The sequence below is a fragment of the Thunnus maccoyii genome, chromosome 3, assembly GCF_910596095.1.
Source record: "Thunnus maccoyii chromosome 3, fThuMac1.1, whole genome shotgun sequence".
NCBI classification, from domain to species: domain Eukaryota; kingdom Metazoa; phylum Chordata; class Actinopteri; order Scombriformes; family Scombridae; genus Thunnus; species Thunnus maccoyii.
Genome location: NC_056535.1, coordinates 32,385,979 through 32,407,077, shown reverse-complemented (window position 1 = coordinate 32,407,077; position 21,099 = coordinate 32,385,979). Strand labels below are relative to the sequence as shown.

Here is a 21,099-nt window from a genome sequence, read left to right as displayed (position 1 = left end):
TTAATCAGTCAAACTGTATTTATACGGCAACGTTCAAACAAATGAAGTGAAATTCAAAGTGTTTTACAAGCAATTGATGAAATGTAAGATGTTAAAAATAGATTCAGAGACTAATCACACCAAAGCAATTAAAAAAGCAGAAAAAGGTTAATTGAATAAGACAATAAAAGATGGGTAGTTAAGATAATAAAATATAAACAATAAAAGATAATACAAGCAATAAAAATAAACAATAAAACTGTGAAATACTAAACAAAATAATTAGATTAGTAAAATAGTAAAATGTTAAAAATAAAATAGAATAAATCATAATGATCAACTGTCATATGTTGATAAAACAAAATAGAATAAAATAAATGATAAATAAAATAAATATGAATAATAAAACTACATTACAACACTACTTAAATAGATTAATCTGGTTTTTAGTTTATATCTTAAAATATCTATATTTTCAGCTCCTCTGGAAGCTGTTTGGAGCATAACAGCTAAAAGCAGCATCACTAAAGCTAAAAGAGAGGAAGCGGAGGATCTGAGGCGACTTCCTGGTTCATAAACCAGAAGCATTTCTGAGAGGTAGACTGGTGCAAGACCATGAAGTCCCTTATAAACTGATAGAAGAATTTTAAAACTAACAGGTAAAGACTTAAAATAGGCATAATGTGCTCTCTCCTGTCTTAGTTGGCACTCGTGCAGCAGAATTTTGAATTAATTGTAGCTGATTGACTGTCTTCTTCAGTGTGTTACAACAGTTCAGCCTGAATCAGTCTGTCTGTGTTGCTCAGAGAGAGAAATGGCTTCACTTTGGAGATGTTCTTGAAGCTCTATGACCACCTGTGGTCGGGGTGCCGTCCATCGCGCTTAAAGAACAAAGTCGTCTATAAAAGTGACCTTAAATTTGTCACATGCAGTTTTTAGCTGTGACTTTAGGCAGAACAGACGACTGAATTTTTCTTTGCCTCTTTTAAGATGGTAGAGGTTCTGAGATTGCAGTGGTCTTTCCAGCTGCTTTAAGGTCGGTGAGAAAAGTTTTAAAATGTTCATTTAAAGTTTCAGACTCATGGTGAGAAGCGTCGTTGCTGCTAATGTGTGCCACCACAGTATTCAGATTAGCGTGTTTTCTAATCACGGCTCAAAGACACAGGCTCCTGGGAATCAGTGAGCCGCTGCAGCAGTTCCATCGGAGGGGAGCAAGAGACCCAGAACGATGGAATCACTGATCACCATGGTGGAAGGAAGCGATGGCAGAGGGATGGGTGCGATGGCGGTTGAGGGATGAGTCTGGGCTCAACACCGGAAGGGGGCGGAGGATTTCCCTCTGTCTTCCCTGCCTGCCTCTGTCATCCACCTGTGTTTTGTGCTCCCATACGAGCTGATCCAATTAAAGCCGTGGAGTTAAAAGTGTACTGAAGGTTCAATGTCACTTTTAAAACAGTGTTTAGCTCAATCAGCTTCTCCTGCAGTTCTTTTATTTTGTGCAGATCAAATTTTCTGTAAAGTCCTCCCTGCTAATAATTAAAAACATGTCACAGAGTTCACATTTTTGGGCTCTCATGCTCTTGGCCGTAGTTGGATTTCTTAAAAAGGTCCAGAGGAGCAGCAACAGGTTGTCCTCCCACCCGGTGGATTAAACAGACAAAGACCTCAGTTTGCACAGAGCTTAAATGTTTTGGTCTTTGGTTTCAAATAATATTAAAACTGGTTAAAACAAGTAAAGTAAAAGCTCACTAAAACGATAAAACAACTTAAAACTCGGAGTTAAAACCAACTGGGGAAGACGGAGGCAGCCATCTTGTTGCACAAGCGCGACGTCTCGTCCAATCAGATTGACTGACCACCTTGATTATAATCTTCCAGTTTTGCTCTCACACCTCTACTGACAATTTTCATTTTCAACGTATCTGTAGATAATTTTTAGCTTATAGCTTATTTTGTTTGAAGATTATAGACCCAAAGTTACATTTTTAATTGATATAAAACTGAGAAACTGAGAATCTGAAAAAAGCAAATCTTTGGCATTTGGATTTTAAACTTTCAGATCATTTTAAACAATTAACAAGCTTCCAAAAAGATGTCAATTATTTTTCCTTCAATCTACTAATCCAAGAGCTTTACAAGAGGCGACAGTGTATTAATACAGAATTACTGTTTTTTTCCAGGCATCAAAAAAGGATCGCCTCTATAACGTTGCCAAGTACTGGATGCAGAACGGAGCGTCAATGCCTGAAAACCGCGGTTGTGCTCTCAACTCAAATGAAAAGGCAGCCAAGAGACAATTTGCGAGAGACCACATTAAAACATTTACCTGCAGAGCCAGCCATAACGCTTGCTGTGGTTCACCTGACAGAAAGTATCTTCCAGCTGACTTGAATGCGAAAAAGATGCATGAACTCTCCTGCCGTCAAAATGATGAGCAGATCTCATACGTTTTGTATTATAGTGTATTCATGTATGACATTAACCTGGCATTCGGAGACCCGTCAAAAGATGTGTGCAGCACCTGTGTTGAACTTTGATTGAAGCTGAAGGACCCAGAACTCACAGGTGATGAAAAACGCAGAGAATCGGCCCTGTTCCTCTCAGACAGGCGAAGAGGACGTAAATTCTACGCTCCGCTAAATGCAGCGGAGGAAACTTTCACAGTTGCATTTGATGTAATGCAGTATATGGTGCTGCCAAAGTCAACCATTTCACAGACTTACTATTCAAGACAGCTGGACAACCATGTTTTTGATGTTGTTTGCATCCGTGGCCATGGTCAGAATCAGAGAAAACGAGGACGTTCACCTTTTTATCAGAACAAGAAAGACAGCAACATGGTGGCTTCTGCTTTGTGGTGTTATTTGGGTAAAAATCTGATTGTAACAGACTGAAATACTAAACTAAAAAAACTGAAATATTGAGTCAAACATACTGATATGAGACTTAAAACTGAGTTAAACTGAATACTGTGAAAAACTGAGCTTCAATAAGTAACATGGAAAGGAGAGTTACACTGTGGATTACTGTAAAATGTTGCTCCAGGTTTTTGCAGTTTTACTTGTAAACAAAAAAAAACTGTTTCAGACTTTAGGCTCGATGAGTCAGTTCCGCAGTGAGCTTGTCTGGTCACCACTGTGGTAGCTCTTTGAAATAAGGACAGCTGTGGTCTTTAATGACACTCTGCAGATTAAAACAGTTGCACGTTCATGCTCAGGGGTATCGTAGTCTGGCTGGGATTTTTCCAAGGTATGATTCTTGTGTAATATTGCACATTAATGGGCTGTTTTTGTTGCAATTTTCAGCACTTTACCTACTTGTTTTGTGTTAAAATATGTTAAATATTACACTTAAAAGAAACTTATATCGATTATATGGCTTTTTTTAACTCTGAAACATGAAATCTGCTTTTTGTTGAGTTATTTTTACTTAATCAAAACAAACCATCTGCAGTTTCATTGATATTACCTGGAATGCATTTAATACAAATGGAGGTATCTGTTTTTGCAAATGAACTCTTAATATATATAAAAGCTCTCAAAGCCTACAAAGTGCATTTGGATAACTAGCACGTATTCCTCTAAAACATAATATGAAGTGGTGGTTTTTAATAAGTTTATGTGTGTTTGAAATGTACAAACAGGCTCAACATTTTGCTTTTTGAAAAATTAACTGATAAAATGGTACAACTACATGATAAAGAAATGAGGAAAGTTCATCATAATTCAATCAGTTCTCACAGTAACTTGAACTAATGATCTTCAGCTCTTTGTCACCTGAAAGTGTAAACTGATAGTTGTGTTATGAAAAAAAAACTTGGTGAATTAATGCCTTTAAAACTTTCTTTCAAAGTGAGGTAAATGGGCTGCCTTTGTATAATTCTTTATTTATCCAAAGCACTTTACAATTTCATTCACCCATTTACACACACAAGGTAGTTGCATCACCATTTGGAGCAGTTTGGGGTTCAGTATCTTGCTCTGGGGATCGAACTACCAACCCTGCACTCATTGGATTTTTTGGTGAAATACCTTTCCGGTATTTAGAAAGACTGTTTCTTGAGCTAATTTATGCATGAACTTCTTGGGAAATGAACCAATACAATCAAGACTTTAAGGTAAATGCTGCTTCCCATCATTATACCACCATCATGTAATTCTCCTGGCAAAGATTTATTCTTATCTTTCGTTTGTGCTGCTCAACCTCATTTCCACTCTCCACTGAGAAGAACTTCTGAAAACACAGAAAATACCCCATACTTGGAAAAAAAAAGAAAAGAAAAAAGAAAAACTTAGTTTTGTAAAGTAGACTTTCCAAATGATTTACCGAAAAGTTAACCAAGAGTTAAGAAGCATTACAGATGTTTGGAACTGCTGGTTCAGAGGCCAGTAACACCATTTCCAGTTAAGAGTCAATGTCGATTGAACAGATGGATGATTCAGTAATGCTTCAGTAATGACCATTGCTGCGTCATGTCTGGTGTGATCTCAGGGTAAGAGAACCAAAAAATGTCTTTGAAATCACTGATGTATTGTCCGTTCTCCACAGCACTCATAACTTCCAACTCAGTACAACTAACACACATCATCACTCATAAACTGAAAGCCACGAACGATGCGGACCAGGCCTAAATCTGTCCTGCTGATTATTAGTACTAACAGAAGCAATCGACTCATCTCATCAACTCAATCCTGCATCAATACTGTAGAGGTAGTAATAATAGACGTTTCCCCTTCTCACATTGTTCCGTAACTGACTACATAGGAAGTAAGAGGAGAGCTACGCTTTTAAAGGATATGGTTGCCATTTTTCTAGATTTTTCTTGTTGTCAACAAATCTCGTGCAGAGCCAAACCAACAATGAAATGATCTACTTACAAACCATTTCAACGCGCCACATTGTTGCACTGGGTGACATGTTCCTCTGCCACAAAGAGTTTTAGTTTAGTACAAAGTCAAGAGGTTGTGATATGTAGCTGTGAAGAGAACAGTGTTCCTGCCTTACACAGAACTACTCTCAGGAGACTGAAAATGTTCAAAAATGTTATTAGTCTTTGGAGCCGTTTCTAAATGAACTAACGTGTCCAAAACTCTTCATGATGAAGGAACATGTCACCCAGTGCAGCGGTGAGGCTCACTGACGTGTTTTTTAATAGTTTTTGGACAACAACTGAGATTGACAGCACAGAGGAATAAGATATATCAGGCTATGGATACACGCTAAGTAGATCAGTTCATCGTTGGGTTGACTTCAGATTTGTTGACAAGAAAAATATAGAAAATGGCCAGGCTGATCCTTTAAAAGACAATTATCACATTTTGCATGAATTTTACAGTAAAGAATGATGGAAACATGGGGTAAGAGAAGGGATGGAATAACATGCAATAAGGGTCCCCAGTCAGATTCAAACTCAACATCATGGTCACAGTGGTCAAAGACACATACCATACTGGGCCACCAGGATGCCCCAGGCCATGCTTTTGTTTGTGTCTTTACACCTAAATGAGCTGGATTTTGTTGTTGTGCTAACAGTGCCAGACCAGAAAATGAGCTCATATCCCCATAAAAAGCGATCTGGTTAACATCACTGTCCCCCCCCACCCCTCAAAAAATACCACTGATAAAGTCACACGTGGTCTCTATTCATTGGTAATGGACCCACTCCAGACAGTGTCGCTTGTTAACATCACAGACTAGTAAAATGGTTCTCTTGTGTTTCAGCTGTGGGAGAAACTCTCATAAATAAATTATACAAAATGTAGACATAATGACACTGGCAACATACAGAGCTCTTTGGTACACACACACAAAATAGTCCACTAGCCCTGTGTTACATTGTGTTTGGGAAAGTTAAATCACTGTTGTCACAAATTGATTCAGTTCTTTAGTATTCTTTGAGGCTGTTTGTGGTGTCGATGTTCTGTAAAGTTGTTCTAATATTTTGTGCTCATCCACATATTAAAATGCAGTGGACATAATATTAGAAACAGATAGAGGGGCAATATATCAAAGTGTAATCGAATTATTACAATGTGCACAAAAAAGTGATTTTCAGTCATGACTGAGCGGCAACTGAAGCCGATGCAGAAGTACCTCAAAGCGCAAAGCTACCAATGGCTGCGAGATGTTCCAACAATTCAAAAAGCGTCAATTTCTCTCTAGAAATGCGAAGTCAACCATTTTTTTCAACATGTCATTATGGTCGGACGATCCATGGTTGGACTATCATTGCAATATTTTGTTAAATTTACTTGATTACGATATCTGCCCTGTTAGCATTAGTTAGCTAAATTAGCCCAAGTGTGCAGTGCGCGGTGTTCCCAGTAAGCTAGCGTTAGCTTTGGTTTGAAGTAGCCGGGCGTGTTTCCAGAGCGTGAAAGGTAAAATTTATCTGGAAAGTCCTGACTCCAAACGGAGAAGATAAGATAGGCCATGCAAACCATAAGCTGCAACTCTTTGCTTTAAACTGGCTCCAATGCAAACCAATGGGTGATGTCACACCTCGCTACACCGATCTTTATATACACTCAGTGGGCCGCTAACAGAAAAAATGTGGATGGTAATATAGGATAAGGAAATATACAAACATCCAAAAACAGTTTGGATGTTTGTCAAGTTATGAAATTTTAAATTGGCAATAGTCTGATTTACATCCTTACAAAAAAGTCTGTATGTGAATTTAGATTTTATAAATATATATACATAAATATATATATAAACATTTCACATGTCAATGTAATATTTAATATATTAACATGAATTTTACATTCGCTTTTTTTGTAACAGCGTCTATCAGTGCACACCAATAGTATTATAGGATATCAGTGTGGACTCTATATACTCTAAGGCTTTGTGATCCCAGTCGACGGTCCTGTTCTGTGTGTTATTTTCAGTCTCATATTGTGTTTTGAACTCGTTTTTGGCTAGCTAGCTGTAGCGTGCAGAACCAAGACTGTGCTGTGGGACTGTACCAAGTCTGTGCTTGATTTGTATTGCATTTAGTACATTAAACACTGAAGTACAGCTGCAGCAGAATTCTCTTCCCAAGAGGAATCACTTGTACGAATTAAGCTTTGCTTTCTTTTTCCGGGCAACGAATGACCAGGCAACAAGCCACGAGGGACTTCAGTTTTGTATTATGACTTATATCCATTCATTTCTACTTTATTTGAAAAAACAATACACTACAGCTCTAATGGAATAATAATGAAGGATCGACGTTTGACAGGGAGTCCAGCCACTGTTGTCTTAGCCTGTTGTAATATAGATGCAAGACAGTGGCATGTTGCTGGACTTCGACCATACTGTAAATACCAGTGTTTCCCTTCAGTTTACATTTGTGTTGCACTGCATCATAAAACACTAGTTATGCAGCTTCTTTCAATTTTATAGCAGTGGAAATGCATTATGTCCTAAATAAGAGCTGCACTGCCGCTCTCTTACTTTAGAAAAGGGAGCCAAGTAAATCAGTCCGACTATGGGAGATTATCACCGCCATAAATACAACTTAATAAGCTTCTGCACTAACACTAAACATGTGTCTAGAGCCGCAAAAGTCATTTTTACAAACATACTGTATATGCAGACCAAACTTTAGAAAGGGCTGTTTGATTTATCAACATATGGACAGATATGTATAATTATACAGTTTGTGATGGTTTTTTTCCTCCCAGTTATGCTGGTTAGATTTACAGCCAAGTGATTTGTGGTGCACTAAACCCTGATGGATTAAAAATGTTAGGCTATTAGCATCTCTTCTGGTTGTTTTGTGTACGTGCTGGGTGTCTAACTACAGAGAATGAGGCACAAAACTATTATTTTGGCTATTTTGACTTTTAGGAGTTCTGTTTAAATCAAACCAAATTAAGCATCCGCACTAGCCACACTTTATGGAGCCTCGTTACCATGTTGTGAGAGGGCTCGATGGCCCTCGTTTAATTCAGCAGAGCGAGCAGCGACATGAACCGAATCGTCATCCTGGCCAGCCTCAGCGAGATGTCCGCAGATTAAATTACATCTAGTTGACTCCGGGTTTTTGTGATTAATTGAGCTGAAATGCTGTAAAATCCAGTCCTTAAGATGACAGCTCTTAATTTTTATAATGTTGTTTATTTGTTCAAACAGTGGGACCGCAACAAATCAAAAAGGGACAAGAATGATCTGGCAGGATTTGGAAAACATAAAGGAGCTCAAGGCTGAAGGCAAAGTACGGTAGATTTATTACATTTAACTGTATATGTAAGAAGTGGGGAGAAGTTCTGCATAGATTTTTGATTGTTTTATGTTCATTAACTCACATGCTAACTGGTTATTTCTTAATGTTTGGAGGTAACTAACAGTGACAGGTTTACCATAATGCAATGTTCAAGTTCTGTATTGATCATTTACATGAATATTATGTATGATTACATATCTATTCAGGATTCTTAAAAGTTAAACTTCTGGGAAGCACTGACATGACATTAAATGTTATGAGTCTAACATACACGTGAGTTTGGTAACCTGAAAAATCATTAAATGTCTGTATCTTCCTGCCTGAACATTTGTTATGTTTTATACTTTGTGTTTTATCTGCTTTTATAAGTCTTGTAATCTATTCTCTATTTTCAGATGTACTGATCATTTAAAAAAAAAAAAAAAAAAAGGCTACGGCAGTGAAGGTTTTGGTTGGAATAAAATCCTGACTCTCCTCAACTCGAAATGATGACTGACGGTTGAGAAACTACCCTCAGCGTGAGAAGCCTCGGATGGTAAACCATCTGTGGGTACACAAATTTTAGATTTCACAGTAATGTTATCGTTAACTTATGGAAAACTTTAGAGCCGTATTTACAGCAAGCTGAGGAATTTAGAGTATTTTAATGTCTCTTGTATGAGTCTATATTTATCAAGGATAGTTTGCTCAAGGTCACGTCAGTACGAGGCGAATCCTGCTTTTTCACTTCAACCACCATGCTTACTGGTACGGGAATTGAACCATCAACCCTCCAGTTACAAGTACGCTCCTCTAACCTACAGATCTCAGCAGAAAACACTTGCAACAACCAGACCTCCACCTTTGAACACTTGACTGGGACTTGAACCTTGACTAGGTCATTCTGTCTAACAGCTGGGCCACCACTCATTTGGAAGTTACTGTCGATAAGATAATGTGGATACAAATGGAAATATATTTGTGTTGCCAAGACATTCCCCTGACAGTACAACATCTTAACTGTCTGTGTCAAATGTTGCTAAATTGCCAGGAAAACAAGCAACAAAAAAACCCTCCGTTCGCCCCTCCGTAACAGTTTTGCTGCCATCAGTGAAGAGACGAGAGAAAAACAGGACAGAGGGAATAGACGGGAGATGAGACCCGTGTCCTTCCTCATCATCTGAAAACAATAAGACAACAAGAGAGCAGGAATTAAAAGACTAGAGCCGTCTAATCTGGAACAACAGAGGAATGTCAGGGAGATGCCACAGCACCCTTTTATCCCAGATGTGTGCTATTAGGTCCACGGGCCCAATCCCTGCGCCAGACTCTGCTGGATCGGATTTCTTCCTCCCCTAATGCCACCGGACATACGATCTGACAATGATAATGATAATTACTTCAGATGACATGCCTTCCATTGTGGAAGAAGTGGAAAACACAGGCACGCACACACACGCACACACAAACACACACGCACTAAAACAAGACAATATTTGCAGAGCTTTAAAGAGAAATTACTGTTGGCTTTCTCACCAATTTGGAAAAAGTTAAAAACAACACAGCTCTGTACATTCCTCTGCACTATTTAAACGTTTCACAGCTTCTTGTGCTGTTTGTGTAAGAGGAAGAAAAATATGAACAATAAAAAGGTCACAACAACAACTTGGTTTTGGAGGGAAAGCAGAAACCGCTGCCAAGTTTGGTTTTTAATGTTTTGGAATATCCGTATGAAGTTCATCATTAATTTAATGCAGAGTTAAAAACAAGAGCCAGGCACTGTCCCCAATACAATAGTTCTATTGCTGATGAGGGCATAAGAATAGGGGGACTAAATAATCTGTGTTTTTGTTCTCTTCAACACAGTTTTAACCAGTATTGACAGCATTTCCACAACACAGAGTTTTCAAAATATTTTTTTTTGCTGTTAGAGTCTATTTTCAGGTTCACATGGACCCTCAAAAACACAGAACACATGAGGAGCATTATGCCCTGACACGATTACTTCTATCTCCGCGAGTTACACCAAATCTCATAAATGAGAAGCTGTCTGTCGGCAGAGAGAGGCTGGATAGCCTTGGATGGAAGCGACGTAAACGCATAAAACCTGCGATGAAGGCGGAGAAAAGGTGTGATGTTTTAAGATGTTATCTCACAGCCGAGTAGCCAACAAAAAGAAACGCAAGTCCTTTTTTAGCCACGGGGAGCTGAGAGTGGCGGACATACAAGACTCTTGTTATCGTTCTCTTCATCTTAATATTTGCTCTCTTCTGTTTCCATATGTAACTCCTTTTTTTCGGTGCTCAAGACAGAAAGCCTCGGTAAGAGGATGTAGGTGCTTCTTTGAGGATATTTGCACAGGATTAAAGTCGGTGAGAACCTGCTCTCGTGATGCATATCCTGTCTGAAACGCCCTGATGAACATTTATTCAAACATGCCACTTTTAAAGAATGAGGAAAATAAAGCGTTTGCTGACTTCTGACTCACTTCGTTTCTTGTTAATAATGTTGATTTCCAAATTCACTTTTTCCCATAACTTTCTGTCACAAACATCTCTTTCGCAGGAATCACCCATGTGGGATTTCTCCCTTTTTTTTTTTTTTTTTCATTTTTAATAAAACAAATCAACATTTTGGAAGTGGGTTTTTCCCCCCACAGCCTTTCACTTGTTCCACCACATGCAGTCATCTGAAACTCTGGTTTGTACCATGTCTGTGTCATATTTCATCTGACATACACAACATAACACGACACAACAACACAAGCTGCCAAACACAAAATCACAACACAAACATGTGATCTCCTGTGAACCTGAGTATCCCGCTGCTATAAAAAAAAACATTTAAAAAAATCACCAAGGATAGAGTTTGTGATTTACAGCTGCAACGATTATTAGTTAGTTGATCAACAGAAAATTAGGCAACTATTTGATGATCGTTTTGAGTCATTTTTTTAAGCAAAAATGCCATTTTTTTTGTAAAATGTGCGTTAAATGTGTGTTTCTTTAGTCTTCTATGATATGAAACCAAACATCTTTGGGTTGTGGACTGTTGGACGGGACAGTTTCCATCATTCCTGATATTTTGTAGACCAAAAAACTAGTCTATTAATGGAGAAAATGACTGACAGATGAATCAATAATGAAAATTGTTAGTTGCGCCTCTACTGCAACATCACCACAGCTAGATTTCAGCAGAGGCCAAGAAAAGCCTGACTCGAGTGATCCTGAACCAGAACTCAGCCGTTCCATAAAGCAAACTCCCGGCTAATGTGATCAGACTAACTCAAGCCTGGTTTAAAATCTGCTTCTAATGTCGTCAGATACAGATCACATCAATTCACAGTGAAGGAGAAAAGAGATCTAAAGGCTTTACATGAATAAGATAGAGACTTATAATATAAATGTGCTAAATTTGACGTGTGCTGCAGTTTGACTGTGATGCTCACAATACAGCAGTAATAAAGGACAGCTGGCTAAACCTGAAAATAGCTCGACAGCGATTACGTTTCCATTGGAAATCACTGTAGGCCAGGACTTCTTGATTTACTGAAGTGAGCCTGGCTTAAGTGGCGTTACTTGAAATGAAACACCCCTCGGGGAACAACAATATCATGTTGTTATTTGCTCACGTCTGATGTCTGTCGCTTTATCACGTTAAGTTACATGTCAGTAACGCGGCTTCACAGCATGATGTCATCCGGTTTAATCTGACTCTGCATGACGGAGCGTAAGGAACCCGCTGAACCTCTGAAAACTGTGTCTGTTTGTCAAAAGAAGTGAGGAAGCTTCTCTCTCCGTAGACCACCCTCCAACACTACACTAAAGCTCTCCAAAGCTGAAAAACTGTTAACGTCAGCCTACAAGTGTTAATTACAAGTAATACATGTTGGAATTTTTTTATAGGATCCAATCTTTTCCCACTTGGCATTATAAATTGCACAAGTGTGTAAAGTACACAGCTCACAACACATGACCAAACATCGCATGGAATCCACAGATGTTGGCAGTCCAACATGCATTTGAGCAGCAGGCAACATAAACAAACAACAACATAACCTTCCAGCCTTATTTTTCACCTACTGTTTGCACGTGAACTCTTCCCCTTCTCCCCATCTCACCTGTGGGACACTTTTTCTTCATCCTGCACCTCTGTGTCTCATTGTGGGACGGGCAAAGCAATGCCGCTTGCTCCTCAGGCGTTTTCCCGGCCTGCCTTCCCCCACGGGTCCTGGTCTGCTTTCCCCACCTGAAGCCGCAGTTCACGCCGTCACGGAGACAGGCGCTCCAGTCGCTCCACTCTCCCAACGGAGCCAGGAGGCAGTCCTCTAAGAACCGGGGAGCAGATATGTCAAATTCAGGCTCTTTTTTTTAAAAAAAAAAAATTCATTTTACAAAACCAGATCTTTTAAAAGAAGTCAGTATTGAAAAAAAAAAATGTAATCGTGAAAGCCAAGTGGTCGATCAGTTTCATATGAAATGAATCCAGGGAGCCTTAAGGCGCTCCTGAAGATGAAACAAATGTTCACAGAAAAGAGAAATTCCTCAGGCACTATTAATGCTTCTTGAGGTTGAAAGTGGTCCCCATTTGAACTTATGCCTGTCCAAGTAAAGACTTTTTAATATACATATTTTTTTTGTATCTTTCTCAGCCTAAGAATGCTGGATGAACTTTTCTGCAAATTGAAAAATAATAGCTGAATGTGCTGGACTAAGATAATGATGATAAAACAATAAATTGCAACCATAATCCCTGAAGTGGTAACAGTATATAAATACTAATGTTTTCTTCAGAACTCTGGAAACCAAATTGCTATGATTGAAGATAGATGAATGCCAGCTGAAGCATTAATACACGGGACATTACACTCGTAGTGACTGGTTGCTGATGAATGATGTCACCCACAAAATCAGACAACTGCAAGTTTTTCCATGCTGTCCACAACGGAAAACCAGTAACCTTGTCCAAGATAGTACAACATTTCTTGGTAATCATCATTATCTTTGTCAGATTTTGGGTATAAAATGAATAGATTTCCAGTGAGTCTGTTCTGAAAATTGCTTGAGGTGTGTACCAACAGTTAGACATGAAACCTTAACATCGCCATGAAAACCAGATGTGGTCACGATGCCAAGAAACAACAGTAGCTGCAGATGGCGCAGGTGGACGACAGAGGGGGAATCTGGAGTCCCGAACAGCGCCGAATGATAAGTGAGTTCAACAATATATCTCACTTACTTAGAAGGTAAGGATGATACACAACGAGATATGAAGATAAATTCTAAAACATCTCGGAGGACTTTTAATATGAATCATGTGTTGCGTCGAACGTTTGGCTTCATATCAGAAAATATTTAGCTGAGAAATAGATGAAGAGACAAATCGAGTGGATGAGTGTTTGCAGAACCGAGGAAGAAATAGAAATTGCTTCTCACAAGAAAACTTCTAACATTTAAAGACAGCATGTCCCAAACAAAGGCGGTATTTGTTGCTTGAATGTGTTATTAGGCTGTCATGAGTATTTAATGTGATAAAACATTTGAGAAAAATTATTTGATCCATGTGAAAGTGTTCAATAATTACTTCAAGATTTGTTTTCCTGTTACATGGTATTTCCTGAAACAAAGTATAGTTTCCTAAAACAGGTGCAAATTATCAATAGTCACATTATTTCACTAAAAGTCAGTTTGATGTAAGATAAAAAACCGCAAACCCCACAACTAAAGAATGTTTCAACCATTCACACATGAAATACTGCAGAGAAATGGCCAAAGAGCCAGAGAGGCCTTCCACAGATAAAAGGAGTAGCATTTGCAGGAACAGGTCTGCTGCTGATTAAACCTCTCAGATTAGCTTCACCGGTGCATCCATTGCAGAGCGGACCTGACTTTTATAGCTGGCTGGGATCAGTGAATTTTGAGTTCACCCAACACATCATAACAGACAGTAACTTGAAACTGAATGAAAATATGATACGGGTCAGAGAAAGTCATACAGGTGTCATGCAGTGTACTGCAGGGAGGTTATTTGGGTGACAGAGTTCAAAGCGAGGACAATGTTTTCATGCACGCTAGTATCCATGGGTTTTGATGGGATTTATATATGATGCTAACATTATCAAGGTTTCTGTTTGCATACATGTCTCTGTCCTTTTTTGTATCCACTAAGTTACGTCGTCCTTACAATCAACCCTCTTTGGTTTCTGGACGATGCTGCGTTTGCTGCTCTACTGGATTTGGCTTCTCCGTCTGATTACTGGTAATAGGAGATGAAGGGAATAATGCAATTTATCCTCAGGATTACCGATGTCAGATTTTATTATTTTAATTTCAACATGTAGTCTATCATTGCATTGTATATCATGTTTTTTTGTGTTTATAACTGACTGACTAACTACTGTGGAAAAACTCCAACTGACATATTCTGGTTTCTCACAACCACTATAAGAGTTTATCCAGGTTCCTTCAGGATTTGATATTTACAGTGAACACAAACAAGATGCTCTGAAAACATGTTTGGCTGATGTTGTTCTGTATTTTTATTGTCAAAAACTCCAATGAAAAGACCAAAAACCCACTATCTCAGCACAAAACCCATTGGTGCCAGTTCAGAAATATATAGTTTCTTTTTTTTCAGTCATTTCCTAAAACAGCTTGTCAATGTAGTTTTGACATGGAGGTTCAAACTGGAGTAAATGGTGCATTTGTTGGGGACTATTTTCAGTCGTGGACTCATAAACATTTGGTGCTGTAGTGAGTGTTCTGGCAGCAGGATGGTGAACGTGGGATTAAGTCAAAATAAACTTCAGCCAATACAACGGTGTGGCTCACTGATGTGTTTTTAATAGTAAAAGATATCTCCAGCTGTGGATACACACACTTATTAGTAGAGTCATTTAAGGAAAATATAGAATATGACCAACCTTATTCCTCTTATCAAAGGGAGAGGAGGTTTATGGCCCCAGAGTTAAAAAAAATACCATATTTATAGTATCTATCTATCTATCTGACATCACATGCTGAGACTTCAATACTGATGCCACAATTAACCTGCAAGTAAGTTTGCAAAACAACAGGTGCATCTCTGATGCTTCTGTAGTGGAGTCATTTAGTTTGCATGGAGATATACAGTGTTATATGACCAGAGAGGAAAACGCTTTAATGTAATTTTCTGATTTTGTTTTGTCATGATCATCCAAACAGTTTTTCTTTGATCATGATGCAATTATTCAAGGCTCACAGGAAAAGTGTTGTAATAGCTTATCAAACATCTTGTCATATCATCATTACATTGCATGTTTTATGCTTTAACTCTAAAAGTTTTCAAAAACTGAGAAAATCCCTCTTTACTGGATATCTCTACTGATAAAATATGACCTCTTAAATGTGACAAGCTGCAGGACAAAGATGCATGTAGAAGAAGATCAAGTTTGTTTTAATTGTCGCTGTTCACCATAAAGGTCATAGATTACTTAAAGTCTTTTTTATTAAAAGCCATAATGATGGGATGTCTTACCGACGCAATCTGTCTGGTGGGCAAAGGTTCCCTCTGGGCAGCTGGACAGACACTTTCCTTTGTACAGCTGGAAGCCAGGCTTACACTTGGTGCAGAAGTCCCGGCTGAAACATTGCTCACAGTCCGAAGAGCGACACTCTGAGAAGACAGAAACACATCGCAGATCCATTTAGAAGACATTATGGAACGGTTGTGCTTTTCATAAAACTGTCCTGGAGGAAACTACAGTCTCTTATTAACCTTGCGGACCTCATTTTTACTCATTAAGGTAAAATGCAGGTGAGCAGGACAGAAAGAAAAGATGGAGCTGTTTGAACAAGTTGCACCAGTTTAAACAATGAAGGAAATGCTGCTGGTTCAAATGAAAGGCCCTGTGAAATGTCATCTTTACTTCCTTAATGTGATGTATTTCCTGTTGAAACAGGATGTTGGGGCGGGACATCAAAGGGAGAGGCAGTTGATTGGATTTGAGAGTCAGAGAGGCTGCATTGGTCATTTATTGATGGTTTTATTTGATGAAAGTAGTTTAAACTTAATAAAACTTTAGGTGCTAAATCAGAGAAGGCTCGTAGGGGCGACCTGCAGTATTTTGTCTTTTGCATATAAGGACTTGTTGCAAAATGTGTAAAACATTTGTGTTTACCACTCTCTTACTGTCGGCGCTATCGGCCCTCACATGCTACTCGGCTCTCCAGTGACATACAAGCAGTGTGAAGTGTGAGTGCCGATAAAGTTTTGAGTGCACCAGCTGTTCCAGGAAGCTCAAGTCCTCATTTCACTGAATCTTAAAAGCTACAGACTTTGTGACTGGTGAGTCGACCAATGAGAATGGTTCCTATCATTGCTGATATTGTGTATTTTTATTATGTTTTTCAGATGGGAGAATATTTTAATCATAAATGTTGCTCTCATGTAGAGGAGTGCCATTAGTACTGGGGTTAGTCTGCTCACTGATTTCAGTTTGCACTTGAAATCGATGATGAATAAACTCCGTCTGAGTTCTGAGACGAAAAATATGCACTATGTAAATGTTTTTTTTTTCTTTTATTGGATCAGTATGACTCTGGAATTAATTAAGCAAGGTGCATCTCAATAAAGGAGCTGGTGAGGAGCTGGTGGAGATGTGTTGTATGGGAATTGTTTATTGTAACTTGTTAATTCTTTTCACCTGACAAAATAATAATAATGATAATGATAATAATAATAATAATAATAATAATAATTTCCTACAGTGGTTTTGTCCTCAAGACAAAATGAGTCATGTGTGCTAATATGACTGATCTGTGCAAGTTAGACAACTCTTACTCATGCAACGATTGATGTCCTTCCCTCTCTGTCCGTAGTGTCCAGCGGGGCAGGCGTGGAGACAAGTTCCATGGTGAGACATCCCCTCCCTCTGCAGGAACAGGAAGAGTCGCTCGGGGCAACGCACACAGCCGTTGTCACGGGAACACTCCAGACAACTCTGACAGTCCTCTGTTGTCTCTCTGTGAGCTGCAGAGGAAAACAGGAATCGGATTAAGACAGGAAAGAGATGAATAGAGAGAGTATAAGAAAAGTAGAGGAGGTTAAGAAAGAAAGAGAAATATAGAGCAGGAAGACTTTTAACACTACTCTACATGTTTTCAAATTAAATGCAAAATCTTACAATACCTGTCGTATTCAAAATTTTATAAAACTCTGACGTCATTTACAATTATTTTTCAAAATTCTATTCATAGTCATCTTACAATGTAAGGTCAGATGTCACATCATTTAAAAAGGTGTAACATGGAATTATTAATGCTTTTCAAAATAAAACACACGATGCCTCTCTGTGAAATCCTTCCTCAGAGTAGTATAGGTTTTTCATTCCATCGTATAGTGCAAGTAATTATTTCATGTGATGCGTTTTATGTTTGTTGTTTTAAAGTTTATTGGCTTTGACTTTTTTGGAAGGGGATTGGTGGGTGGCGCCTGTAACTGCTGTCTTTAAAGTCTCAGTATGTAATAAATTTCTTTTCCGAAATGAGCGGGACACCAATTACAAAATGCTGACAAAATACTTGTATGGAAACAACTCGTGTGCATCTTGGCTTAGTGAGCAACGTGAGTGAGCTGTTTAAGAGAAACCGGTCAAACTGGACTAAATTATAAACTTTGGCACTGACTACCTCTCAATTTTACCAAAAAAAATAGGCCATGCATGTAGACTTCTAGCGTTGTCAAATCTGCTCTTTATGTCCAGCACCTTTGTTCTGTATTATTGTACGCACATCTGTTTAATTGAGGACCGTCAGCCAAAACAAAATGTTCTCTGCTGTAAAATAAAAATCAGCTCAAGACCTTTGCTCACAAACTGAGAATAAATTTAAGTACAGAGTCATTCTTTGTTTTCAAGAGTCTCGACTGTAGCAGATTTGTGTTCTGAAATGTGTTGGACATGATGTTGGAAAATGAATGATCCGATTACAAGTGTTTATTTTCAGTATGACAAGACTGCTAAACTGTCAGTATTGTTGTCTGCGGCTTTATAAGTGTACATGCCAACAGAATACACAGTACAGTATATAGAGAGTACAGTAGTATGCTGCTGTCTCTTGTAGGTGTCCTGGTTCTGTATCCTGTTTCATTATGAGTTTTGTGATATATTAACCTATGGGGGAACATTTTTAAAAAAAAAAAAGTACACTTTTTTTCCTCTGGCACAGAACGTGAGACAGTTCTGACAAGGATTGTGTAGTGTTCTGATGATAGATTTCACGTCTTTGTAGCAGGACAGTCCGGCTTACGTCTAAGCCAAAGTAAGTCTTATTATATTATAACAGGGAGCAGCGATGTCTGCTCTCAGATACACACAGGACTCGACAGACCATGTAGGAATGCTTCCAATCCGACAGGGATAAGGAGGGATATGGAAAGACGGCCAAGGTAGGATGGAAAGACGGATGGAATGAAGTAAAGACGGACGGAAAGACGGATTGTATGTACTGAGGAGGTGAAAGGCAGGCAGTGAGTGTGCATGAGTGTGAACAATCACGGAGTCTGATCTTCACTAAATACCTGTGGCCGACTGCCGGCGTCCTTGTTGAGCGTGTCTGGAGGTGTGTGTGTGTGTGTGTATGAGTAGCTTTGGAGTTCAAACAAAATGCAGTGTGTGTAATCAGGTCATTAAAGGTCATAGTTCATGCAACTTTACAGCCATATGATCCATCTAAACATCCACTTACAATACACCAATATAAGGAAATTGCTGTTTCATAGGTAAAAACAAGATTTATTAACAACATAACTATGAATAAACCTTTGTAGATGGTCTCATTTATTTCGTATGGATGTAGATATATTAGAGAGGTATTCATTTGTAAATCTTGATGGAAAACAGCATGTTGGCATTTGTTGTGCGTCACTTCACAGCTAAGGTCGACAATTATTTGACCGAGGGAAAACAGGAGAGTACTCCCATAAAAATATATTATATATTATATAAACAACAAAGTGCATGCATTGAAATAGCAAGTTACTCCTTAAACTAATGCACATTTGATTATAAATGAAAACCATAGCAAAGAAATAGTCTAATAACCTCTTAAGGCTCAGACTCGGCAGGACAAATCTTTATTTTTGGTCCTTACAAACTCAGATAATTTGAGTAAAAATGCTGAAAAAACAAACTTCAACAGAGATTCACAGAGATTATTAACAAGGCATCACAGACTGACTTTGTGCCATCTGCACGGCAGCGTTCAAGTGAAATTAGGAAGAGAGATTGTCTTCCTTTATCTGCCTCCTGGCGCTGCAGGAAGTCCTGCTGACAACCCTGCAGACCTTTAGTATTATAACTATTCAGTGTGCTGAAAAGGCTTTTTAACAAGCACTTAACTCCAGTTACTTCAGATTAGCCGCTCACTGGCACAGAGAATTTTTTTTTTGCTGGCAGTTCCTGGGTGTGAATGTAATTCATCAAATGAAAAAAATCAGTGTGTGTGCTATGTAGAACAGAACTACAATTAAAAGAAAAAAGATCAAAGGCTTCTTTTAGAGCTGCGATTATGTAGACGATCAATCACAAAGGGAGAAATCCATCACAAGAAGAAGCAGAAATACTAGTTTCTCTACTAACAGGAAATGAAAAGTAGCCACTGTTGTTTTTTCCAAATTTGAGAAATTTGCTACCACTCACTGCGACCGCATTTAAAGTTGTTAAAAGACATTCTGGGAAATATAGTTGTGAACTAGAAGTGGATAATTAGGCTGTTTTTCTTAGGTGCTTCATGGATTCATTGTTTTTATCCTGTGGGTGATCTGATTGGATGAAGATAGATGGATGATTTTCAGCCAATTTGAGCACCAACGTGTTCTATAAAGGTGGTCTGAGGATAAGTATAAAATAACAACTGTGATGCCTTAAATGTCACAGAAAAAAAAAATGGATTACAAGGGTGGAACTTTTTTAGGTTTTCCCATGGAAAGTAGAGCAGTTTGATGTTAAAGAGACAGTCCAGTGACAGGTGAGTGACAGATCAGATCTCTGAAACAGCCAGTTTGTCCATCAACAGTTTGAATCCTGCAGGATGTTCTCTGGCAAAGATGTTACTAAATCTCCTCAGGCATGAGCTAAATACCTCACATAAGGTCAAACGATGAATACGGTTCCAAGCTGTATAAATTCTACGACATTAAACAGCCATGCAGAACAAAGTGTACAACGTTTTTTTTTTTTTTATTTCAAAATGTCTTAATTGATTGAAATTGAATAATGTTATAGAAATGAATACTGAATATCAGTCATTAAAAATTATAGCTCACTCTGGACTTGACTGTGTTTACAGTTAATGAGATGATCCAGCTTTGCAGAAACCAAGGCTAATAGTGCATTTGGGCCCTCATCATCATTTTGTGAAGTAAAACTTTTCTACATGCTTGTTCTCATATGTTTGACGATGTGCAACAGTGGGAAAGTGTGGAAAGTTCCACAATTACTGAGTTTATGAGCTGTTACCCTTGATGGGCTACTAGTAAAAATATCCTCTAACTAATATATCTATAACATGCTGTGATTTACAACGTCTGAGCTGCAGTGGAGTTTATTCTTGGATTATTTACTACTATTATTTACTAACTTTTTCATTGGTCCACTTCATGTGATCACCTGCACACAAACGCCAGGTAAATACAATCACAATCACATGGACGTGATGTTTCCAGTTAGAGTTGAGTGGACAAGAATCACCTGAATACACATTAAACGCTGTATGCTGTGCAATGGATTATGGGAAACTGAAGGCCACAACGACTTGACGGGTTGCGTCTTCCGAATTCTGGCAAAAACAAGCTGTTTTTTGCTAAATTTGGAGGAGTCTTTGAACCTTGTCGGCCAGTTATGACATATAAACACCTTCGGAAACTGTAGAAATGTTACTGACAGCAAA

The 21,099-nt window shown here is 38.5% G+C and overlaps 1 protein-coding gene across 2 annotated transcripts in view; it reads right to left on the bottom strand.

Annotated features, from left to right (window-relative positions):
• Positions 1-21,099, bottom strand: part of rspo4 (R-spondin 4) — a 45,137-nt gene that overhangs the window by 19,367 nt on the left and 4,671 nt on the right. For both annotated transcript variants that reach the window (XM_042407580.1, XM_042407581.1), the window contains exons 2-4: positions 16,994-17,182; positions 15,689-15,826; positions 12,294-12,500 (exon numbers count right to left, since the gene is read on the bottom strand). In XM_042407580.1, the coding sequence (XP_042263514.1) occupies positions 12,294-12,500; positions 15,689-15,826; positions 16,994-17,182 (534 nt within the window). The remainder of the gene's footprint in view (positions 1-12,293; positions 12,501-15,688; positions 15,827-16,993; positions 17,183-21,099) is intronic.